At 39.5% G+C, this 25,927-nt stretch overlaps 2 protein-coding genes across 4 annotated transcripts in view; both read left to right on the top strand.

Moving 5' to 3' along the window:
* The first annotated feature begins 443 nt into the window (after nucleotides 1-443).
* Nucleotides 444-4,205, top strand: smim32 (small integral membrane protein 32). Of its 3 annotated transcripts, none has more exons than XM_086222648.1 (3): nucleotides 444-529; nucleotides 726-1,297; nucleotides 2,697-4,205. In XM_086222648.1, the coding sequence occupies exon 3, from the start codon at nucleotides 2,731-2,733 to the stop codon at nucleotides 3,070-3,072; it is 342 nt and encodes a 113-aa protein (XP_086078774.1). In that variant the 5' UTR covers nucleotides 444-529; nucleotides 726-1,297; nucleotides 2,697-2,730; the 3' UTR covers nucleotides 3,073-4,205. The 3 variants fall into 3 exon arrangements, with proteins under 3 accessions (XP_086078774.1, XP_086078776.1, XP_086078775.1); XM_086222650.1 differs by having other exon boundaries at nucleotides 477-529; nucleotides 1,132-1,297; XM_086222649.1 differs by lacking the exon at nucleotides 444-529 and having other exon boundaries at nucleotides 655-871; nucleotides 1,132-1,297.
* Nucleotides 4,206-5,302: 1,097 nt separating this feature from the next.
* LOC147251142 (protein diaphanous homolog 1-like) overlaps nucleotides 5,303-25,927 on the top strand; it is a 33,901-nt gene continuing 13,276 nt past the window's right edge. The window contains 12 exon segments of the mRNA XM_086221602.1: nucleotides 5,303-6,105; nucleotides 17,353-17,379; nucleotides 18,094-18,258; nucleotides 18,885-18,986; nucleotides 19,781-19,911; nucleotides 20,429-20,512; nucleotides 20,600-20,663; nucleotides 21,128-21,267; nucleotides 21,489-21,594; nucleotides 21,724-21,834; nucleotides 21,968-22,086; nucleotides 23,343-23,459. Of these exon segments, the coding sequence (XP_086077728.1) occupies nucleotides 6,007-6,105; nucleotides 17,353-17,379; nucleotides 18,094-18,258; nucleotides 18,885-18,986; nucleotides 19,781-19,911; nucleotides 20,429-20,512; nucleotides 20,600-20,663; nucleotides 21,128-21,267; nucleotides 21,489-21,594; nucleotides 21,724-21,834; nucleotides 21,968-22,086; nucleotides 23,343-23,459 (1,265 nt within the window). The 5' untranslated portion in view covers nucleotides 5,303-6,006.

Here is a 25,927-nt window from a genome sequence, read left to right as displayed (position 1 = left end):
GATCGGCATAGCCTTTAGGGTCTGGGCCTTTGTATGCACACTCATGAGCAAAGCATCATGTAAGAGCAACCTGGCATCCAATCTACCTTCTTTTCAGTGTTAAGCACTATTGTTATATCTATTTATCTCTCTCTCTCCCTCTCTTTCTCTCTCACTCTCCCTCTCTCTCTCTCTCTCTCTCACTCACTCACTCACTCACTCACTCATTCACTCACTCACTCACTCACTCACACACACACACACACACACACACACACACACACACACACACACACACACACACCAGCATATAGGATTTATACATGTGAATTTAGTTGTTCTTCAATCGTGCCATGAAGTCAAATACACAAAATGAGTCAGGCACCTGGCTTACGAGTTCTAAAAAAAGTAATAACTCCGTCAAGATCTTACACACACACACCAATCTCACACCCTTTTCTGTTCTCTCATCACCCCAGTGTGACACATTCCCCACACTGGAACCAGAAGTGACTCCGACTCAACTTTCTTTCGTTCCTTTAATGTATGGGTAAGACCGACTTTTTCCTTACAGTAACACATCTGGTGACGTGCCTCCTGCGTCTCTCTCTCTCTCTCTCTCTCTCTCTCTCTCTCTCTCTCTCTCTCTCTCTGTCTGTCATACCCGCACTACCCAGGGTGAAGAGAGGAAGGAATGTGCTGCAGCTGTTTTGCCCCCAATTAATCCCACCTTTCGTCTAAGCTAGTGCCGGATCGATCGTCCCCAGGGCAGCCCTTTGGCAACGTCTACCTGACATGTATCGACCGTTTGTTCCGGGATAATAGAAGAAGAAACGGGCTGGAGAGAAACGGGTAATCTGGCGTACCCTTCCTCTGCGCCCTATACGCACAGGTACGCGGAAGAAGGCGAGCTTGTTTTACTGCGCACCCTGCGCACAAAGAGACAAGCGTGTCACTTCGCGACCAGTTTTCAGAGTCAATTGGACAATATCTTGCGATAACCACAGTTTGCGCATAACTCCAGGCGTGACAGGCTGATTTGGATTTAATTGACTCTTGAACCGTTATCCGACCGGGAATTCGATCCCCATGGATTTGACCTGTTTGGTTTAATGTGGAAGGGGGTACTGACTGCGTATTTATCCGTCCCAGAGACATATGGACAGTTGGTGCAGATTTGAAGCTGTCGACTTGCTGCGTCTCTACAAAGCGTCTTCGGCGAGGCTGGAGAGGACAGGAACCGAGACGCTGAGGAATGCGGAGCCGGGATTTAGTCTTTTCCAGCCCACCTGCGGAACTCCGAGCAGCGCACAGCAGAGTAAGCAATTCTTTTAATATTAAGCACGTGTTTAGGTTCCTTTAACGTTTTTGCGCTTGCTCGAAGAGCGACTTGACAATGTGCCATAATGTGCCATTGGAGTCTTGGGCTGGATAGTGGCCCTTGCTCACTTTATTATGCCTTTCTTCACACGCATATAGCAGACCTATGACTCGTGTAAGCATAGCATGTTCATGTTAGTGGATGGAGTTTATCAGGGACCTTGTAAAACTATTGTTAGTAGACTTTTGATAAGGATCCATTCTAAAAGGGTTATAAACTGTAACTGATTGCTCTAAAATGATTAATGGATCCTATACTGTCTCTTTATGAGTCAGTGAGTTGAAAAAAACACAAGCATTGTTGCCAAGATCTGATCCTCCTTCATGGCACTTTTCATGACTGAAATCTCACTAATGGACTGTATATATATATATATATATATATATATATATATATATATATATATATATATATATATATATATATATATATATATATATATATATATACGTCTTTTGAGCAGTATCTGGTGATAAGTGGATTTTGGTTTAGTCAGTCCATTAGTGAGGTCTTGGTCATGAAAAGTGCCATGCAGGAGGATCTCTCCCCTCACATTGGCAACAATGTTTAGGTTGTTTTTTTTTCTTTTCAACTCACTGACTCTGAAAGAATTAGTATTGGATCCATTAATCATTTTAGAGCAATCAGTTACAGTTGCATTATATATAAAGCCATATTAATTAATTCATTTTCAACATTTGGCTGACTGACTTGTAGCACCAAACCTGCTTTATCAATGATGTGTCTATCTCTGATAATGCTGTCTGTTGTAAATGTATGATTATTCATATTTGTTCATGTGCTTCTCATTTGTAACACATCTGCAATTATAGATCCCAATAAGTCATTAATAACTCTCAGGGTTTAATAAACCATTAGGGAAGGTGACCTGCAGTTATAAATGTTAATCTTCAATCAAGATTCCTTCCAAAAAATCCATCAATTCTGCAGCTGTAGAGCTAATAAGCTGGTTATAAACTGATTTTGCTTCAGATGCCCTGCAGCCTTTTCCAGAACGCAGGTGCTCAGACAGATCTTAGAGAGGTCTCTGTAATGAATAAATGTCCAGGCATAAAAGAACAGTTTCATGCTAGAGGAGGATTTTCCACACCCTGGTAACCTGAAAGGTGTCCTGTAAATGTCTCATAAATTTTCCATAAAGCATCAATAAAAACAGGCACCGCTGAAATTGAAATATTCCTATCCTCACAGACCGTTTCTAAATTTGTCTCTCAGGTTTGGCCTGTGTTTCTTTTTTTTATCTGTGTTGTATAAACTGAACACACACATAACCCTTTCGTGTTTTTTTTTTTTTTTCCCCCCTCCACAACTCCAGCCGATCCACATAGCTGGTAATCCCTTGGGACGACATGCTGAGGCAGATCCTCCTCAACTCCACCGACACCCCGGACTTCAACTTGGTGCTCATGGCCCAGTCGTCCACCAACGCCCCTTCCTCCCTGAATGTCTCACACGATGGTTCAGTGAGTGTGGCTGCACTCCTGAGACCCACCACAGGGCGGGGGGGTGGAGGCCTTCGGGATGGCGAGCTCCACAAACCAGACCTTATCACCTACATAGTCATGTGCCTACTGCTCTTCCTGTTGGTGCTGCTCATCGTGTTCTTCATCAACTGTCAACTGCGAAACTCTTTCTTTGCCTCCATGCCATATGACAGGTCGCTGAGGGAGGCCCGGACATCCTACAAGTAGGCCCCTAAGATTCTGGGTCTCTACTAGCAGGGGGTTGAAAGCTAACTAGCCCCTGAACTGCTGCTGCACGTACTGTTCACATGAAGTGGTTGCCTTTATCATTTTCTCTTGGATACTTTGGATGACCTAAATAGCCCAAAATACCAAACAGGACCTTGCGTGGCTGGTTAGATTAGGCCAAATGATCCAAGCAGTTGTCATTTTCAGGCCATGCATCCCCCCAAAAAGATAATTCAGACCACAGGATGCAGATGGATGGTGTGCTTGCTATTACTGCAGGAGGGAGGAAGTGGAACATCTGATCAAACTCTAATTTTTGGGTTAACCAATGGCCAAAATGTGAAACCATTCATTATATCCCTCAACACTCAGTGCAATCTGAAACAAACTCTATATTCCTTGACGCATTAGCCTTTATTAATTTATCTAGTAGCTTACAAATGTACCCAGGCATCTGCCGCTTAGGACCAAATGCATAGTATTTCACACTGGCCTTGCACGTTTCTCTTCCATGGAAATGTGACATATATTAATGTAGAAAGGATCTACAGTAGTTTGTATATAAAATATTTTGTATAAATGTGACTTATCATTGTTTGTCTTGTGAAATGATGCAATCAGCGGACAATTTTCATTATTTTGTCCATTGTAAAATGGTGATTAAATGGCAGAATGCCAGCCTCTTGTGACATAAAGATATTCAAATACTCTGAATTCTTTTCATCTTTTCATATTAATGGTGAATACAGAAGATAGTGGTTCTGCTGCTGCTGCTGCTTGCAGGAAGGCCCAACTGTTAATCTTCTAATACAGCTGTACGTGGCGTATTTACGAGTGCCATAGGGTTGCCAGCCTTATCCTGCACTCTCACTTTTAATTAACCTCTCCCCTGCAATTTATAGCACCAATATCCTCGAGAATGAAGACTTGAGGCTGAGGCATATGACACATCGTGTACAATAAACCAAAGTGTTGTCAGTTTCACTGCCACTGGTGATGTGCAATCGTCTCCACTTTTGTTGTTGGAAACATCTCTCACATACCAAGACAGATAGATGAGCCTATCTCTGTAATCCTGTGTGTGTGTTTGTGTGTGTGTGTGTGTGTATGTGTGTGTGTGTGTGTGTGTGTATGTGTGTGTGAGCGAGCACACGTGTGTGCAGGTTTTCAGAGGTAAGGTGTATCTGTAATGAACAATCTTGAAATTACACAAAACCAGGGGCACTGCAGATTCCGACTTCTAGAAAACATTCATTAACTGCTTCATCCAAGAGATAAAATTCCACTGATAGGAGCAAAACACTGATTGTTGTCTGTGGTGTATAATTAATATGTTTACTGGATGTGAGAGGGACTGAAATAAGACACCCTATGGTATGTTTTCAAAAGCCAATCACCCAGTCTTGTTTTTTGGAACACATTCTGCTATGGACTGGTTTGATAAGCACATTTGGAAAAAAATGCAGTGAGGTTTCTTTAATAAATCATTGCTGGAATTAGGTTGCATGTATATTTAATGTTATTTTGTTATAGAACTCCTTTCTGTGAGTTTACATCAACCCAACACAAACGAATTTCTGAATGCACAAAACCCACTTTACATAAAAAAAATAAAGATCACTTGGTGCTCCTGTCAATCAACTGCACTGCAGCGCCTGCAGTTTATATTTCAACCACTTGATAGAGCTCTAAGGCTGATTGTGCTTCATAGTATGTGATTGCAATGCATGAAGTGTCTGACAGTCGCATAAAAGAGTCAACAGTTACATCAACAAAAATGTTGAAAGAGTCCTTAAACAAAAACACCTGCTGTAAATAATGATGAAATTTCACTAGCATTTTTTTACATGGTGATTGAAAGTTGAACCTGCTTTTAAACATTGTAACACAACAGTAGGTGTGTGCAACCACGTAGTACTGGGAACAAGTTACTGTTTAAAATTACTTCTATATAGGCCTGTATCGAATCCCCTCATACTCAGTTTGCCAAAAGAGAAACAACAGTTGTGAATAGGTTGTACCAAATTATAATAACTGGCGGATGTTTACGCATTGCCTTTCACATTTCTCAGATATAAATTTATATGACTTAAAAAAAAAAAAAACGATATATACAAATGAAACATATTGCATCCTGAAATGGATGGAATAGCGTCTGAAGCCCCAGCAGCTCTGGGGATGTAGCTGGAAGTGTAATGCTCTCTCAGGTGTAATTGCAGGCTTCAGGCTCCTCCCACTCTCAGACCGTCAGAAGAACAGGAAGTCTCTGCGGGAGATACTTTATTGCTGTCATGCAGTAGTTAAAAAGTTAACCGTGTTAGACATGTAAACCAATGTGGGATATAGAGTCGGGCCAAGTCGTCCGTAACTACAAGCCGTCGTCTGAAATTACTGGTTGAAGTGGAAAGAGCGGAGTTTTTTTCCCCCCTTTCTTTCTTTTTCACCGAGACTTCACCTAATGTCGCCAGGCAGGCACTCTTAGCCTAGCTGAAGCTAATGCTAGCCCCGTTACTATCGAAAACTTTCGAGACTTAAAACTCACTTTGTTCAAGCTTTAGTCTGCGCTTCATGTAGTTACTGGCAAAATTAACTACCCGTTTCTGTTCTAGTGACGCAACAGGTTGCCTTCTACTTTTCATCCCGAGGACTCGAGTTTATGCTTTGAATTTCCCTCCTTCTGTAATACAGACAGGCGGCTTAGCGAGGGGCTCGCTCGGTGTAGTTGGCTCCTCACCAAGTCATTAGCAATACGGTGCTAGTTAGCCAGGATACTAGCATAGGCCCAAGGGGGAATAACAGTTGGCCTTTTCTTGTGTCCAAATACCACGTCAGAAGAAACATTTGCTTTGTGATTTACGTCTGAGTGCCGGGAGATTAACCGCCACACCGTTCTATTTTGACACCCAGTTCAAGGAATCGGATTAACTTTTAAATATGGATCCACACACGGGAAATTCCGCCTCAGCTGTTGGCACCAAGAAAGACAAGAAAGGAAAGAAGAATTATGAGGATGGAGATGGGAAAAAGAAATTTGTGAGTATTTCATGTGTATCATCTTCCTTGTGTCAACTATTTCTGTGCTGGGGTCAAATGTCTTGCAACTTTCTCACTGATGGTTCTAATTGTTCTCATGATTCTAGTGAAGCTACAAAATAACTAACTGTCTCCTTACCTGTAATTAGTCTCAGCTCTTAAAGTTGTCTTCCAGCTGGTGTAAACCTTGAATTATTACCCGGCAGTTGTTTTGGTTGGTCTCAAATGAAGTAGTTGTCTCTAACTTTGATGTACATGTCAGGACACTCCTGAACAACAGCTCTATACATCAGTGAAATGTTTTATTATTTTCTAAACATCTGATTTGAAAACAAGTCTCTATGTCTCTTGTCTGCAAAACCACTTACACAGACATTTTCTACGTTTTTGCATATTAATTATTGTATAGACACAATGTCTTTACAGAATTGTAAGGTGTGACATTTACTCGTGAATTTTTCCAAGCTGACTTAATTTTCATGACATCACGTTGCCTCCACCTTGCCACAGAGAGTGATTCACTGTGGAGTCTAGATGGGAGCAAAGTCATCTGTAATGACGGCAGCAAGGGCAAACTTTTGTGTAATTCAAACCCTTTGGCCATGTGTAGCAACAGGTGAAAAGTGATATTGTGTCCACTGACAATCAGTAACCATAGAGGGGCCGCAGAAGACACATATTGGTCCCTAAGTGAACAGTTCTACCCCACTCAAGCTCTCTCAGATTTTACTTTCAGAGTATTTGGATTCTTTATTTTTCCCATTCAGACATACTGGGAGGAATCAGTTGTAGGAGTTTTGTAATTTAAACACTGAACAGTTTGTCCAGACTTTTTGTTGAAGAGAGTTTTTATGTAAATAGCGCCTCCTGGGCATGATTCCAATAGTATGTTTTCCAAGCTGGAGAGACTGAGGTTTTGTTTTTTTTTTTTTTTGTCAGTGGGGTAGTGTTGATTAGAAGAACTGGTACATCAGTAGAATAGGTGGGTTCACTAGCATGCAGAGTGCATTTTTGTAGTAAAGCAGTCCAGATGGTACTATAAATATATGCTCCAGTGCTTTCAGCTTTGGAAAACACATTCAATTTTGAAAGAAATGTAGATAAAGAAAGAAAATTATAGTAAAATCATTTAGTGTAATAGCTGTGTTAATATATGCACATTTTTTGGTGGGGCTAGAATAAGCATGAGTCAGACAGAAACCACTAGCACCCTGATGTATCGCTTCTTACATGAATCTACCTCTAAGTTTTGGCTTGTGTCTGCAATACACTCCATAGATTAAGATATGTCCTTGACCTCAGTGCAATCATTATTATTGATATACATTCACAGTAGCCTTCAGACAGACGGTGAGGGTGTATAATCATGTGTGGTGTACTGGGTAAGCAGTAATATCATCTTTCCCACATTACATTATCAATGACTTCATTATCATCTTCTCAGATGTACCAGTATTAATAACATGATGCCATAGTTTGCCAGAGTGACATGAGTGATCTTTAGTTACTGTAGCTTGGTATTTTATGCCATTATGTAGAATCGTATGTTAGAATTGTTTCGTTCATGAGTCAGTGGAGGTTGGTTGTCTAATTTTATTTTCGTCTCAAGTTTTGGATTAATCTATGACTCCTTTCAGACATTGCCTAGTTCACCTGAAATTAGAAGCAGGAGAAGTCAAAACAGTATTGATAATGTCTATTCCATTATCATGGTAAAAAGAATGTGGCCAATAAGTGTATTTATATTCAACTCCTTTGTGTTTGGTTTATTCCACAATAAAATGTGGTATTGGTGTTAATCGTCTCAGGTGTATATAAACATGTGTCAGTGTATTGTCGTGGGTTTGATTTGCTGGTGCACTCTGGGGTTCAAGTGTTCCAACCAGTTTTAATCCAAGAAACTTGCTGAAATTACATCATGACATATTTTAGCAAACATGAACAACCTGTGCTGACAATGTCAGAATGCTAAATCTAACTTGTATTCAGTTTGTTAGCAATATGAAAACATAAGTAACTTAATAATATTTTTGTTCATAAACTGCCAATCAGAACCATGAATGTCTTACAGGTGGTGAGCAATTTCTGCTGAGTTGACCTGGCAACACAAGAGATATCGTATGTCAGTGTAGGTGGGAAGAGAAAAGATGTGCATGGCACATGTTGTGTTTGTTTACCTGAAAGTTTGTGTGTTTTCTGGGATGATGACCAGATGTGAGATATGGCAAAGAATGCATTTCAAATAATGTCTGGAAAATCTAAAAGATGTCCTGCTTGCTTGTTGTAAATTCTCCTGGCTGCTTTACCCTCACATGTTCACAATCAGACATTACACAGGCTTTACATTTGGGAGCGTACAGAGTTAAGTCATACTGTCCAGTCTGACTCATGTGACTCCTTACATTTTCCATGACTCCTTACTCTTTTCCTGGTAATGTCTTGGAGAAGTTCAAGTGTGCTTTGTATGTATTAAAAAGCTGAGGTAGACTAAGGTGGTGAGTCTCTCTCTCTGCTTCTTCTTATTACTCAAGAGTGTATTTGGGGTTCGCAAGTCAAACCAGAGATCCATCACTGCCACCAAGTCAAATGGATTCCCTGAAGTCTGTTATTGCAACACCTTGTCGTGAAATACTGGCTTAAGATCAAACTGGCCCAACTTTTTTTGTGTTTGGCATATTTACCTTTTAGTTTATCACACAGGAGTAACATGATTCACCGTTTTTCAATCTATGTATTTCATTTAAAAAACATAAGGAGGTTATTTTTTTGTGCCCTGCTTGAAGTGGGGGTCAGCAAGGAGGGTCACCATCCGTAAAGGCTGACATAAACAGCCTAACTCAACACAGATTGCGGAAAGTTGATGATTTTAATCTTCTGTGAGGGAACTTCCAAGTCAAATGAGTCTCTTCAAATTGTGAAAATCTCTTCCTTCTGCCAGATTAGCCACAGTTTCATACACCTTGTCACAAGAGTTTAAACACAGTTTGAGAACTGTTGCTTGTATATCCCCTTTCATTGAAAGCTTCCATTAAATGTAGCTTTTATCAAGCTAACCATCTTATTGAACAGTTTAATCTGAATTGACTCAGAAATTGACTGTGGCACAGCCCTTGTGTGGTTTTTATTCAACAACTTTCAAAGCAGTGGTTCTTCAGTAAATCACTTTTGAAATACAAGAAGAAAAATAAAAAGGAACTTACATTTTTTGTTTTAATTCTAAGGTAAGAAAAGGGCTGCACATTTATGGCCAAAATTATATTCATGATTGTTGTTTAGTTAATATTGTGATCATAATTATTTATGATATGACCTTTGCTGGAATAAAAACTTTTATATTTAAGGGACGCAAACCAGTAATGGCCCAAAAGGGTCCCAAAATTTATTTGGTTGAAAATGAACAATGCATGAAAATCAAGGGCCCATGTTGTATGCTACATGTTTTAATAATGCTGTGTGCTGGTGTGACACACTAAACTGTGAGTAATATTTCTATGAAGCATTTTTAATAAGAAATATTCCTTCACATCTTCTCTGTAAAGAATTTGACTGAATATGAAGCAGTGTATTGAAACCCTGCAGCTTGTGGGCCTGAGTCAGCACCCTACTGTGCCTAAGCATCTGGGACTATTCAATTTATTTTAAAACATTATTTAACCATCGTACATCCTGCTTACACTGAGTGTGTTAGCTCTGGAACTGCTGTGTTGACCTTTCTTAGCTACTCTCCCCAGCCATGCTCACTCTGTTCTCCCCTCTACTAATCCTTAATGGAGTAATTTTAGCTTGGTTTAGAATATTAGGAACTACAATGTGCCAAATTTATAGATGTGCTCCACCCTGGAAATGTTTCTATGACTCACATTGACACAGACTGCTAAAGCTGTTACTATTCTGTTTGTAACATTTACTCTTTCACTTTTCCACACCGCCCTCCTCTGGCCAGGTCGACATTTATTCGCCTCTAAACTATTTTGTGTGCTTCAGCTGAGTCAATACAGTGGCATAAATAATAGTGGCAGTAAGTGCTTTTAGTCAAGTATTTGTTTTAGGAGATTTGTTTTATTTTCTTTGCAGAGGAGTGCTCAGCATTAGATTATGTGTTCAGCCCTATGGGGTCTGTAAGAGACAAAGTTATTCAACACATGTAGCAGGCCCTGTACAGCAAGCTAAGTAGCTAATAATAATCTTGTAATACAAACCCTGGCACACAACTGCATATTTTGTGTCTTAATAGAGGAGTTATTATTATTGTTGTTATACCTGTGGCAGGTGTGCAACACTGAGGTAAATGCTGTTCTCCCACTGCTGACAAAAATCTTAAAGGGAACATTGTGTGGGTCATGGGTTTATGTATTAGATACAGGAGTACTGTGTTTATTATGTGAAGTCTGATTCGTGTCAACAATAAGTGCACATTCTTTCATGCATAAAATCTTGCCTGCCTGTGCCTTTTGCAACAGTGCACCTATTTCCTGGGGGAACCACCTCAGCAAATGCTTGATTTAAGATAATGCCATGTTAAATACAGGGTCTGACTCAGTATGCCAGACCCATGTACTATTGCTGAAAAGCTCCCCTTTTTCTCTTTTGCATGTCTTCTCTATTTCCCCAACTCATAACCCGTCACACACAGTTTCCTGTTCTCTTCATGTAGAAGGAAGAAGATCATAGTATGAAGTGGAGAATGGCTTTATATACTAGCATGAAACTGTATTGGTTAATGGACTTTTAGTGGCAGGGAATTACAGACAGTGGGAGGCCGACCGAGCAACAGAATGCAAGTGAACCATCAATGACCACACTCTAGGGGGGTATGGAAAGGAGGGGAGGGGTCTAAGGCAACAACCCAAGAAAAGACAAATACAGATAAAGAGAGTAAAGAAGGCAGAAATTGCATGTGTGGGAATGAAGTCAGCAACACTAACAAGTTATGCTGGGGTAATTGTGGAAAGTTTAAATTAAGGGACATGAGTGGAATTGTGTAATCAAAAAGTCTGTGACCTTTTTTTTGAGGCAGGTACACATACGACTGTAGTAAGGAATGTAGTAGGTTCACAGTAGGAAGTAATGTTACTACAGCACTGAAATACCGTACTCAGAATTGCGGTGTGTGTGTGTGTGTGTGTGTGTGTGTGTGTGTATGCGTGCGTTGCAAAACACCATTTATAACTAGATTGACAATAAGTGGTCCCCAGAATAGATTCATCACCTTAAGTGAGTCTGTGACCCTGAAAGATTTAACTTTTATACAGTGACAAAAAAAAGCCTCATATGTTGAGATACAGTATGATAAATTATATTTAAAAAGTATTAAATACCTGATATAATTGGTGCCACTACAAAAACAAAATTATAAAAGGATTTGTCAAACAACAACAGCATGACAATGAATGGATTTAAGATGCTAAGGGATGAATTGGCAGTCAGTAGTTTACTGATACTAAGAAAAACCTTATGCAACATTCATTTTTTCTTTCAGATAGTCCAAGTGATTATTATTTTACTAGTGTGCTGTTTGTGCACAGAGACATAAACTCTAGTTTGCCTTTGCTTGGAAGTGAGTGTGCTGCTAGACATTTGTTTAGTGTATAACAGAGGAGAGTGAAGGATATCATGCATTCTGTTTCTTTGGTTGTCATTCTTAATCATGGTTATTTCCTCGGACTTGGAGAAGTACTTTCAGCATTGCCTGTGTTTGTTACTCTTGTATATTTACCAAAAGTTAGGTTTAAGTTTGAGTTTGTTGAAGTCTGTTACTATGTGATAAATCAGTCAACAGGCAATTCTAGACAGTGTTGCTCCATTTGTCTTGTTTCATCTCATGTCTTTTACTGAAAATTATCTGCCACTTTGCAGTAAATTTGAGTTTATTGAAGTGAAAGGGATGTGACTCCACTTTTCTGTTGTCTTTTGTCAGTTTTTCTGGAAAAAAAAACAAAAATGAACTTCAAAACACTACTCTTGCATGTTCACATATTTCACTCATGTCAACTGTTCTGTGTTACTTCTCCCTATTACTTACTCTGCTTGTGTGCATGTGCATATATTGCATTAGTAGACACACATACACACACATACGTCAGTGTCACCACCCTCTTCTATTATTTCTCAAATTCTGTGGGCTGTCACAGGATGTTGTGCAAAAATAGCGAACAGGATGCGTTCTTTTTCTTCCCCATTATTGTACAGCCTTCTCTCTCTTGTTCCCTCCTTTCAATCCATTGTACAAGGAGGTACCAGCAGCCTAGTAGATATACTTACTCCTACTTTATGTAGAGGCCCTCTCTCAGGTCTGGATGCTTCAGAAGCCTGGAAGATGTTACATTCAAGTCTAATGGGCATTGAAACATTCCTGGACAGGAACTGTTCCTGCTGTTGTATAAAAAGTATTTTTAAAAGTTTTGAGCACCACAAATATAATTCCATTCTAATAAAACAGAAACAGTGGATAGAATTGGTGAATTTTGCCATTTCTGACTGAAAAATGACTTGAAAGACCAACGTGTAGGATCTAGAGACATCTCCAAGAGACATCAAGTTATGAACAGAACCGGTGACAAAGGGCAGCCTTGGCAGAGTCCAACCCTCACTGGGAACAAGTCCGACTTACTACCGGCCACGCGGACCAGACTCTCACTCCTCCGGTAGAATGACCGAATGGCCCTTTGTAAAGGGCCATCCACCCCGTACTCCCGGAGTACCCCCCACAGTATGCTCCTGGGAGCCTTCTCCAAGTCCACAAAGCACATGTGGACTGGTTGGGCAAACTCCTATGCCCCCTCCAGCACCCTAGTGAGGGTGAAGAGCTGATCCACGGTTCCACGGCCAGGACGAAAACCACACTGCTCCTTCTCGATCTGTGGTTCGACTATTGCCCTGACCCTCCTCTCCAGTACCCTGGCGTAGACCTTACCAGGGAGGCTGAGAAGTGTGATCCCCCGATAGTTGGAGCACACCCTCTGGTCCCCTTTCTTAAAAACGGGGACCACCACCCCGGTCTGCCATTCCAAAGGCACTTCCCCCGATGTCCATGCAGTGTTGCAGAGACGTGTCAGCCAAGACAGCCCCACTACATCCAGAGCCTTGAGATACCCAGGGCGGATCTCATCCACCCCCGGGGCTCTGCCACCGCGGAGTTGTTTAACTGCCTCAGCGACTTCTGCCCCGGAGATTGGACGACCCCCCCCCAAGCACTCCCCAGACTCTGTCTCCTCCACGGAGTACGTGCTGGTGGGATTGAGGAGTTCCTCAAAGTATTCCTTCCACCGCCCAATTATCTCCCCGGTTGACGTCAGCAGCCTCCCACCCCCACTGTAAACAGTGTGGGCAAGTTGCCGCCTTCCCCCCCTGAGGCGACTGACGGTTTGCCAGAACCTTTTTGGAGCCGACCGATAGTCGTTCTCCATGGCCTCACCGAACTCTTCCCCCGCCCGAGTTTTTGCCTTGGCGACCTCCACAGCTGCACACCGTTTGGCCTGCCGGTACCGGTCGGCTGCCTCTGGAGACCCACAGGCCAGCCATGCCCTGTAAGCCTCCTTCTTCAGCCTGACGGCTCCCCTCACCTCTGGTGTCCACCAGCGGGTTCGGGGATTACCCCCGCGGCCGGCCCCAGCAGCCTCCTCGACAATGGCAGAGCGGAACATGGCCCTTTCGGACTCAGTGTCCCCCACTACCAGTCAAAATTAAATATACATTCATCAAACCACCAGTTTCATTTTAAGTCAGTCCTCGTCCACCATGTCAAAGACATCTGTAGTGTGGCAGCATTTCATGAAAATAGATAAAGGGAAAAAAAGTCGTATGCAAAGTTTGCAAACCACAGTTTGTATATCACAGCTCCACTACAAACACGACGAATCACCTAGAAACGGTAAGCTAACTTGTCCACCTTAGGTTGCCCCGTCAGTTTTGAGTTTATGAACATATCAGAATTCACAATTCAGTGTTTTAGTCTAATAATTGTTTTTATTTTAATTGTAAAAATTCTTACAGTGGACTTGCCTTTTGTGTTTAAGAGTAAAGTTTTAAGTTAAAAGTCTATTTGTGTCTCAGCCGCGATGCTGAGCTCCTCTGTTCAGTCTCGCTCTGTGCGCAGGACAAATGATAGTGTCGGTTAGTTATTATAACGTGACAAAAACAATTGTCTAAATATTCCTTAACAGGTTTTGTGCTGATAGTTGACACAGTATATTTTTCATATATAAAATTCGTCGATTTTTAGTCGAAATTTGAGGGCTTCAGTCTACCAAGAATTTCTTTGGTTGATTACAGCCCTACAAAACAGTGGTTTGCAAGCATCAGCAACAAGTCATTCTGAATCAGACAAAAATGTCTTAAATGATCCTGTAGATCAAGAGTACAAAATGCAAAAAAATAATCAAAATAATATACAGAATGATATATTGTATGTGATCACTTACCTGGCAAGTGGAGAGGAGTCCTTATAACTTGAACTCATGTACCTAGAAGCAGACTTCCATGCTTATTGGTTGTGAGACAGAAATACTGCCAATAAATGAACATGAGATTACTGCAACTATAATCAGTAAAAACTACAATCTTTAAGATATAGTCAAGCACATGTTGTGATAATTATATGTTTAGAATGAAGAAGATTAGATAGCAATTTATTTACTTTGCCCTCTAAAGTTTACTTCCACTCCCATGATGTAGTCCTCATAATGACATTTATGCTGAGTAACAGCTGGAAACCTTAATAGTTTACAAGTTAATTCTCTTTGGGTCAGGTGTGCAAAAGAAAACAGTGTGATCTTGAAAGTGTACATGTGTAATTTGCGACCTGCATCTGGTCGATTAGAGGAGCCTGAGGTGTGTGTGCTGACATAGGGGAGTGGGAATATATGGGAAATATTACAGGTTATAATGTCTATTCAAATATGAAACCTGTTTCAAATAATTTAAATTCAGGTTCATTCATATGTTTTGGATGACAAAGTCGATCATATGACTGCAAGTAAAAAGAGATGGCCCACCTCTGGAGGTGAAGTCTCAGAATCATCGTGTTTGACAACCCCCCCCAGGTAACTAAGTTGTTGGGATGTTTTAATTATGACCCAACGCCGTGATGGTCAGAAGTTCTTTCCATGCGCTTGAATCAACAGAATGTTGGTGGATTGTAATGTACGTAGAAGTTATTGGCAAACCCCAGCACACTCTCACACCATTGAGTTCTGTATAGGCCCATTAAAAAATCTGTTACAGTTAGTACTACTAATATTTGCATAACAATACTTTAAAATTTGCTTTGGCCTCCTTGTGTATTCTTTTAACACTAGTTCATGTTTCGATCTGCCATTTAGGTCAGTATAAAAAAGCCAGATTCTTTTTTTATCTTGCAGACCACTTGGTGGATCAGTTAAAACATTGTCAGACATCATAGATGCTGTAAAAAGTCTTGCCTTGAAGAAAGAACCAACTCCATATTTACATGGCAGTGGCAAGGCTGACCTCTCAGTGTGTGGTAAAAATATTGTTTACTGTTAAGGGTTAACCCATTGTATTTGCTTCTCTTTTTTTTTTATCTGTCTTTGATCAGTGTTTTTGCTGGCGTTTCTGTTTCTTGTTAGAGGTTCCTGAAAGGTTATGTGTTACCACTGGCAGGGTTCATCTAGCGGATTGTACATCATTTATCATTGATTTGTCAGTAAAAGAATATACGGCATTTGTGATCCATCAAAGTAGTCACTTAATTTTTCCAGGAGTACAGAGGAGCTCACTTTAATCTTGGAAGTGGGCAGACAGACAGACAGACAGACAGATAGACAGATTACTTTATTAATCCCTTTTGGACGCTCCGCCATTCTGTCAGTTGACAAATATTCATTTGGTCCTCAGCTGAGTGACTACTGTGAAACTGTTAGTCAAGCAGCTTTCTCAGTTGTTCATGGTTTCCTGGTTAGTTTGAATGAATAGAAAATCATTTATGTTATGTTGGGGTGTGCCTGCACAAACACTACTTCCCTTTTAATATCATAAGCACACTCACTCTGTATTCATGGCAACGCTGTAAGCAATATCAAGTTGGTGTGGTTAACCAGATGACACGCTGTACTGTAGCAACAGAGTAAACGTACTCTCAACTTAATTTGTAACTGCCATTTTTTAATAAATATAAAGTTACACTCCACAAATGTGTCTTTCTGAAAACATAGAGTATGAATACACTGCCCCCCCCACACACACACACTCATCATGGATATGGATACTTATTTTAAACTTTAACTGCAACACTCAGAAAGGAAGTTGTTTACTCTCAATAATATTTCCAAAAAACACCCCACACCATACAGATGATCCTCAGGCATGTGAATTAAAAAAATCTAAATAATTGTGGTCACAGCAGGGCTTTGCACTTCAGTTGTTATCGTAGCTTTAAGGGGTTGCGTTGCTCAGGAGTTCAAGGACCTGGCCAGTAATCTGAGGCTTACTGGTAACTGTCTTTCCAGTATGGCTGGGTATTACTAAAAAAAAATATTCAAAACTGGTACCTTTACCAATACCTTGACGTCCATACTAGTTCATGAATGACACATTTTGATAAAATGAAAATGACATTACACTTTACAAATTTGATTTTAATTATCAGCCCCTTGGCATTTTCACACAACCATAGAAACTAATTTACCAAAACTTTAGCTTCTTTTAATTAGTCTCTTATGTTTCATAATGCTGCCAGTGGTTCAGTCAAAGCAGTTTTACAGCATGAAAACAAGTCTATCCCTTGTTATCTTGCTGCTTTCAGGGAGAGCTCAGGATGGTAGTTTGCTGACTTTCATTTTGTGAAGTGATTACTTTGTGTAGCCTGACACCTAGTGGCCAAGACATGAGTGTACAGAAGAGTAAATGTTGCCACTTTCGCCTCTCCTCACTTTTGACTGTAGATGACTTCGGATTTTGTAACTAAAAGATGACACCCATGCTTACAACCTTCCTTATGTTTTATCTATCTAATTTAGATGTATTTTCCTTCAGATAAGTGCATGAATGATGAGCTATAGCTATAATAGTGATCCATCGTATGAAACGCTTTCTCCAGCTGTGAATCACCAATGAACTCTGTAGACAATTTCCTGTATTTCTTACTCTGTCATAAAAAATATTTGCTTAATTGATTCTTTCTCTTTTCTCTCTCCCTCCCATGTTCTCATGGAATCTTCCTATCATCTTTTTGATTTTTCCCATCCTTTCATCCCAATTTATTCCCTTTCACCCATTGATCCTCTGTAGAAACTCAAACGGCTGATTCCTGATGAGGTAGGTTTGTTACCACTTGCCACCATTACCTGTGTGCTTGCCTGGTTCATGTGATTGTGCTCAACTGTTATTATCCATTTTATGTTATGTTACTGTCTGTCCCCAAAACATAATCCACACTAACATGTCGCCTTTAAATATCTCTTTAACATTTGTGCTACTCATGTTAGATGCGTGTGCTTACACTGACAACATGTTGACACATGATTAAGTGTGACTGTTACATGCCTGCAACAACAAGAGCCTGTCAAGTGCTTACATGCCAAAAGATTATTATTTGTTGAATAATTATGGAAGGACGTCAGCCTGGGCAAACAATCACAGCACTCTGAAGTTGATGTTTTTTTCCATGTAGTGATAACTTATATATCAGCACTTAGCAACATTTCTCCATTTACTTGGCATAGTGAGACTAATATTAAGTCTTTTGAGCATTTGATTGTGTTTAACTGCATGTTAACTTTGTGTTGCAGTGTGCTGTGGCTTAAAGCTTTTGAACCACCAAGCCTTGATCTTATTTTTACTGTTGTTAAAAATCTCATATCCCAAAATTAACAGAGAAACTTCCTCAATATATTTCATGTTAGATAAATTCCCTGTCATGTCTCATCTTCAGACTGAATTGATCGGGAGATTGACATCTCCTCCGTGGCTCCACAGTGACGCTTGAACATATAGCTTTTCTGACTTGTGTCATTTCACCTGTCAATCTAGTTGGAACGTTTCACCAGCATGAGGATGAAAAAGGAGAAGGAGAAGCCCAGCCATATGTCAGGCCAGCGTCATTCTTCAGCTGCTAGCTATGAGATTAATGCTCAGAGTGCCATGCTGCATGACCACAGCGATGAATACGTTCTGGAACTCTTCGAACAAATGCTGGTGAGTGTGTGTGATTGTGTTGAGTGTATAAAACCACCCCACGGCCTATGAGGATAGCAATCATTGAATCTTTTCTTGTTACACTCAAAAGAAAGAACCCTTTTGTACAGTTCACACAATACCTTTTACAATATATTTTGGACAGTTTTATGAGAAAATCCTTAATTTTCTTCTATGTTTACTCTGAATTGGTCATGGCTCTGTGAGAAATCAGCTAATATTTGACTACTCTCATTATGCACACTGGACATACTCCTGAGAAAAATAATCAGTGTCCCTTGCTGGATTTTTAAATTTGTATCAATGCCTTTTATATTGACCTCAGTTTTGGGTAGGATTGTCCATATCATCGGCATGCCTGAAAACAAATAGACAAAAAAATTTGACCAAATTAATAGCAATGAATGTACATTGTGATGGTGCAAGTTTGTGAGATGTCTCCATCATGTCTAAATGTGCAATAATTGTGACTTTGTGAGCCGAAATGTATATAGTAATATCAAGGATTTTTCTCCCGAGAATATGAATATACAGATTTTTCATCATGCTATCTGCTCATCTCAAAAATATTTTGAAGTCCTCCATCCTAATTGATTCTTTTCCTCTTCCTCTCTTGTCCTTTCCAGGTGGACATGAACCTGAATGAGGAGAAGCAGCAGCCTCTAAGAGAAAAAGACATTATGATCAAACGAGAGATGGTCTCCCAGTACCTTCACACGTCTAAAGCTGTCAGTACCCTCCAAAACCATATTGCTAATATACAGAGTGTTGTGGTCATTTTACTGACAGGTGAAGCTTGTCCTGATTTCATCAGGTGTTAGCATGGGATGTTTATCTGTATACATTACTTTGATAAAGATATCTGATCCTACTCACATAGTGATTCGACCCCTGATATGCAAATTAGCTGAACATGAACACCATTTTAAGATCAGATCACTATTTGCTAGCCCACTAGCCTTTTTTTCTAGCTGAGCTGATTGCATTCTGCTCATAGTTTGTTTTTGTTTTTTTTTTCCAAATTGGACACCCAGATACAGATGGCATATTAATGTAACTTGGGAATGAAGTTGAGGTTACAATGCAAATAGACCTTAACACGCCACCTTAACTCCCGCCAAACGCCAAAAGGAACATTGTGATTTTTCAACCAACTGATTAGACAGCACATTTATAAGCCTTACCTTGAATGTCTGTGTTCAGGGAAGTCTAGACTTGATGTTTTAAAATACATGATAGAAATCCATTCACTGCTAAAATGTAGACTCAACAGTCATTATTGGTAGGGACAAGTACAGATAGTTGTTGACACGATCAGTTTAACTTTCAAAAATACCAGTTAAGAAACAAGTCATAACCACAGCAACATTTATTTCTCCAAATCTGAAATTTAAGTGATTATCAACTGCTGCCTTTGGAGCCCTGCTGTTGTGATTTCTTGTGGAAACTATACCTATTAAATCCTTCAAACAAGAAGACAATTTGTGTTTTTGTGCCTGCTGTGTCTGTATTTCTTCATTAGGGTCAAGACCAGAAGGAGAGCTCCAAGTCAGCCCTGATGTACATCCAGGAGTTGAAGTCAGACTACCGGGACACACAGCTTCTGAGCTGCCTGGAATCTCTGCGAGTCTCACTCAATAACAACCCTGTCAGGTGATATGCATATACTGTAAAGGTTACACTTCTAAACAGATACACATAATGTCTTTTTAAATCGAAAAATACATGTACACAGAAATGTTTCACCAAGAAGGATTACCTAAGATAATTAATGTGCTATATTGAGGTTGTAAATCTGGCAACTCACTTGGAATTTGGCAAGTGGTAAAAATAATACAATATGTCTTATCCTGTAGCTGATGGCGAAAGTAGCAAAGGAGTTTGTCATCTCAGTTCCCTCTCATCTGTGTCGAGTGTTACACATGGGCAGTGCTCAACAGGCATTTGGAGACAAAACTGTCAGTGTTCAAAACAGTGTCACTAGAGTGTCATAAGAATGTGCTAACAGCTTATTTAAGAAATGTAAATGGGCAAATATAGAATAATACAAGGCTTTTGAACCACTTGCTCAACTGGTCAAGTGAAAAAAATAAAAAAGCTTTGAATACTGAACTATATCAAAATGTAACACTCAGATGATGTATTAATCATGTGGTTTTGTCACTTCCAGTTGGGTGCAGAATTTTGGAGCTGAAGGCCTAGCCTTACTGTTGAATCTGCTCAGACGACTTCAAGAAGAGAAAGACGAGTACCCGTAAGACACTCAACACAATGTAGGCGGTTGTTTATTCAAGCAGTGTATTTATCTGTCGTGTATTTTGGTGTTTGTCTTGCTATTTAGAATGATGGGAGTAAAATGTCAACACGAGATCATTCGGTGTCTAAAAGCATTCATGAACAACAAGGTAAGGCACTTGAATTTTAATCAGTTTAGATGGTGAATGTCAGATCAAAACGGTGCAAGAGTTTGTTGATAAATTCAATTGGTAGTTGTCCAAAATAACCTCCAGTGTAGCGGTGGAATGGAATTAGGAATAGAATAATCAGTATGTACAATGTCTGCTCTCTGATTGTGATGTAGAAGTGCTTCCACTAGAGGGCAGAATGAAGCCAGTGTTACCAACTCTACTTCGTAAAGATTAAAACAACAATAGATAACTAGTGGTTCAGTGAATATTTTCTTTATAATCAGATATTATCATAATGTTATCGCATCAGTTTGTAGTATAATCTACTAGTTTATATGAAAACATATGCAGACAAATGAAGTGCATCATTGAAGTGATTTGCCATATTTCTGAAGCAGTTGTTTTATCTGAATCAAGACAAGCATATTTTTGGTTTTATCATTTTCACTTCCTCACTTTAGTACGGTCTAAAATCCATGCTGGAGTCAGATGAGGGGATTCCTCTGCTGGTCAGAGCCATCAACCCCAAGGTGCCTCATATGATGGTGGATGCTGTCAGGCTTCTCTCTGCCATCTCCATTTTGGAACACCCAGAGAATCTGTAAGCTGTTTGGTTGAATACTCTCTCATCAACTTCTCCAGCTAGTTATCACAAGTTTAATATCCAATTCGTTATGTCAAGAATTTTTCACCTTAGCACAGTGACTGGCTTTTTATAAACAATTGCATGCCATCTTTCTTCCCCGACCTGTGAAGTAATAGAATGTATACTATTTATGCTGCTCATATAATCTCATCAAGCAAAACCCACTTTTTCCACAGCCATGAGCGTGTTTTGGAGGCCATCACAGAGGAGGCAGAGAAACAGGACATTGAGAGATTTCATCCTCTTCTGGCTGGCATGAACAATCACAACATTGCGCTTAAGGTACAAATAAACAACAATTAAAAATCTCTGTTTACCTTTGTTAATTCAGATGATATCAAAGCTAGCGTTTTGTGATGACTACAACAATTTCTCGGTTTGCAAATATGTTTTTATCGCATGTTTTTGCAGGGTGGATGTATGCAGCTAATCAATGCTTTGATCAGCCGGGGAGAGGAGTTGGACTTCAGGATCCATATTCGCTCTGAACTGCTAAGATCAGGACTCAGAGACCGGCTGACGGTACAGAAAATGCTTTTTTTGCCTATGTAAACATGATGAATAATATAATATATATAATATAATATGCTGTAAACATGTTTTTTCTACTGTGTAAACTCAAAATGCTTGACCGTCACACTCCTCTCTCCTTTAGGAGGTGCGAACAATAGAAAATGAGGAGCTGAGGGTGCAACTCAATGTATTTGATGAGCAGGCTGAAGATGACTCTGAAGACCTAAAAGCACGTCTGGATGACATCCGCTTTGAGATGGAATATCCTTCCACTGTAAAATGTCCCTCAATAGAAATTTTCAAGGTCTACTTTTACAGGAAAAGAGGATTGGCCTGACAAAATCTATACATGTTGTGAAATAATTTTCAGGGTTCATACAGTCATGAAAATTCTTCAAGCGTTATGGATTATGGACAAGGCAACTTCCATATGTTAGGAAAATAACGTTATAAATATAAAAGCAATCATTGAAATAGTTTGTCATTGATGGTAGTTGTGGTATTGTGGTAAGTTGTGACATGGATTCTTATTTTTCATGTGTACACAGATGTTTGAGAGATTGTGTGGTCATAAAAAAGCACCAGAATTAATAGAATTTTTATGGTAAAAATGTGTTTGAACTGAACTTTAAAGGATTGGCAGCATGGTTTCCCTTTTTGTCTTTGCTTGCTGTTGATTGAGAAAAATAATTATCAGATGCTTCTTTTTCCATTCTGGAGTATGGATTATTTTAACATATATGTTTGCATTTTTTTGTCGCCTTATAATATTCAGTCCAAAACCGATTATACCCTTTTCCTCATCTGCAGTTTCATCACTCTCCCCTAAGAGTTTTGCCAAACTGATATTGTCAGACCTAATAAACACAAGCTTGTATGATCTGGTGGCTTTAGATAGTCAAATTGTCATCTTGCTATAGCATCCTGCTGGTCTTGGTTACTCATCTATAGTGCTGTAAAGCAAACCACAAGTAACAGCTGCTCTGTAATCCAAGTATTTGTTTTTCTGAGTTTATGGGAAATCACCCACTAAACCTCTCACATAGAAGCGTCCGTGTTGCCCTGAAACAACAATCTAATCAAAAAGTCCCTGTAGCTGCTTTCAACTCTTGCTGCTTTTTTAAATATGCAGTTACAATTTTCACCACCAAGTGTCTCAGTGGTCCCTGGTAGAGCTTCCTGTCTCTCCCCCTTCATGTTATATGTGCTGACAGACAGATAAGCTGCAGCACTTTGAAAGCCTTGACATTTTCTTCTAATAGATTTGAATGTGTCATCATACTTAATGGAAAAAAAATGATCAAGTTGCCTACAATTCTGTCTTTTGTTTTTCTTTTCTTTTAGTCTAATTCCGCAGAAATTACAGTTGTGTTGTTCCAAGCCTTCATCAAAGTAGATACAAGAATATCCAAAATTGTAATTTCTTGTTGTTAACTCTGTTATAGTAATTATGTTTGGAAATGTTATGTCTTCTTGTCCCTAATGTGTAAATTAATCCTTAACTGGATTTGCTTCAATGATGTGAGGGAAGTGTTCGATATCTTAGTCAACACAGTGAAGGACTCCAAAGCTGAAAGCCACTTCCTGTCCCTGATGCAGCACCTCCTACTGATCCGTAATGATTATTTGGCCAGGTAGGGGGACACACACATGCATACACACTAACTCACATCAACGCTCTCCCATATTCATATTCAAACCCAGATATATTTCCGCATTTGCGCTTATTTGTTGATAATTTTATGCGATAAGACATTAGATATTGTATTTATATTGCATGTTCCATTACATATTATATTGAGATTGCAACTTTCACTGAAGCTTTGTAAATATATTTCAAAATCAGACCAGAATTTGGTATACACTTAAAGTCACCTGATAATCAAAGGGTAATCAACAGTCTTGCTTGCTTTGAATGGCAGAAATTTGGATTATCTTTCAGTTTGTGCTTTCCCGCTATCCTATTCCCCACATTGCTGCTGTCAGGGGATCTGTTAGAAAGTGTTGTGAGCTTTTAATAAAATTGGAATTGTGTGTTACTTGTCGTGCTTAAAATTGTCATCTTGCCTTAGATTGTTGTAATATAAGATGGAATTCCACAGCAGAACAGACGTTCATAATCTCTATCTTCCAGCCACCCGTGGCTCCATATTCTTGGTTCTTACCCTCCATCTGCTATACAAAGTCATCTTAGCTTTTGCTCTTTTTGTTAACTTTACTGAGATTGTGGTCATCTTGAGTAAACTGTTGTCACTGAGCAAACCCAGCTGGGGGTTCGATTCTTGGATTCAATATAAGCACCCAAGTTGTGGCCAGTTAATCAGTGCAGATGTAGATGTGAAGGTTTTGGCTTTGCGGAGCAGCTTTTTACATCTTGAAATAAGAATTATCACAAGCGTGATGATAAAACACTTTGTTTGACCAGCTGTATGATAATAAAAATGTATTAAAGGCAGACTGGTTCTATTTCTTTAGTAATTTAGTGTGGAAATTAAAAGTGTGTGGCATAAGCAAAAAATAGCCACATGATTATCATTCTAATTCGCAGTTTCTCAGCAACACGTTTATAAAGAACTTATAGAGAGACGTACTAATACTTTTAGATGCTTCAAGGAAAGTTAAACGGGCATGGTCTCCATTTAGAAAGAAGAGGAAGAAATCAATTTTTTTTAAAAAAAAAAACCTTAACAAACGACGTGACTCAGTTTTTTTTTGCATGTCATTATTCAGCTCATGCCCCAAATTCTTTCTCAAGTTGTTCCTAAGAATTGCTCGTTGCTTTTGTCAGTCAAAGGTCAATGATGGCCACTTAATTTTAAAGTATTTAATTAAACATAAATTCATTTTGCAGTACCTATTTATATGTATTTTTATGAATTATAGCACAACAATTACAAAGGCAACAGCTTAGGGACTTAATGTCTTCCACTTATCTCCTCTTATACCACACCTCCAAAATTGCTGTTTTTTTTTCTTTTTTTTGTTTTGTTTTTTTCTCCAGAGCACCATTCCAAAGCTGTGAAATTAATACATGTGATGATGGCCAATTTTATTTTGATAGGAGTGTCATCACCTCTTATCAGCAGCAATATTATAATGTCTCCCCTGTGCTTTCCAAACCCCTTGTGGGCTTAAACATGGAAACAGAGTATTATTGAATGACATTAACACACATCTATTTTAAAAATTTAACACAAATGGAAGGAATGCCTTTAATTTATGCTCCAGAAGGCTGTCAAAATATACTCAAAAATGTGCCCACAAATGTTTGAGTTGGTTGTGTTTTTGGTCCAGTGTTGTCCTGATAGGTTGGACTGGCTTATTGTGATTAGGGAAGTCAAGTATGGAGGAAAAACTTAAAGATCTATTCAAGTTCTTCTTCTCTTATATTTGGTTGATCTGGTGGAACACATTAAAGGTGGTCTTGGAGAGCTTGTTTACTGGCTGAAATTATAGCTTTTTAATTACACCGATAAAAAGAGAAGAAGGAAGGTGAAGGGCAAGAGAGCAATGAGCATAAAGGGCGCGTTGTAGTAAAGCACTTGGAGGTGTGGAAGGAAGTACAGGGAATGGAAGGGATAGCATTTGTGTGGGAATGGATGGATGAATATGCACTACTTTGTTTTTTTTCCACAAATGGTGTTACTGTGTTTTCTGAAATGGAGACAACCTAGAATTTACCAGATTTTGTAACTTTTAAATGGGCATACTTGGTTGCAGTTACGATATGGCACTAGATGGCTCCCTCGCTCCACAGATAAATCAAAGCTTTAGGGAAAAGATACTTGGAAATATAGTGAAGTAGTGGAATACATGTCAGACAAAGGCAGAGTGACTAGGAGAGACAGAATAAATAACATATTGAGTCTGAGACTCTGGCAGCATCTAATGGGGTCATGGAATAAGACACTTCCAAAATTGAGTGTTTTTGTGAAACTGGCTTGATCAGATATAGAGTGCTGGACACACACCATAAAAACACTGTTGCACACACTTTGTCTTTATGACAAGAAAATCCAACTGTCATGCCCCCACAGGCAGACAGTGACAAAGAATGTCTGCTCTCACATTTGTTTGAACAAATGTCCTTTCTTGCTCATTC

The sequence above is a fragment of the Aulostomus chinensis genome, chromosome 13 (genome assembly GCF_037954235.1).
Source record: "Aulostomus chinensis isolate RoL2024-O1b breed Wild chromosome 13, RoL_Achi_v1.0, whole genome shotgun sequence".
Lineage (NCBI taxonomy): Eukaryota > Metazoa > Chordata > Actinopteri > Syngnathiformes > Aulostomidae > Aulostomus > Aulostomus chinensis.
This window is presented reverse-complemented; position numbering and strand designations above follow the sequence as displayed.

What these genes read in the sequence shown, in the direction of transcription:
- smim32 (XM_086222648.1), top strand. Translation starts at nt 2,731, where the DNA reads ATGCTGAGGCAGATCCTCCTCAACTCCACCGACACCCCGGACTTCAAC.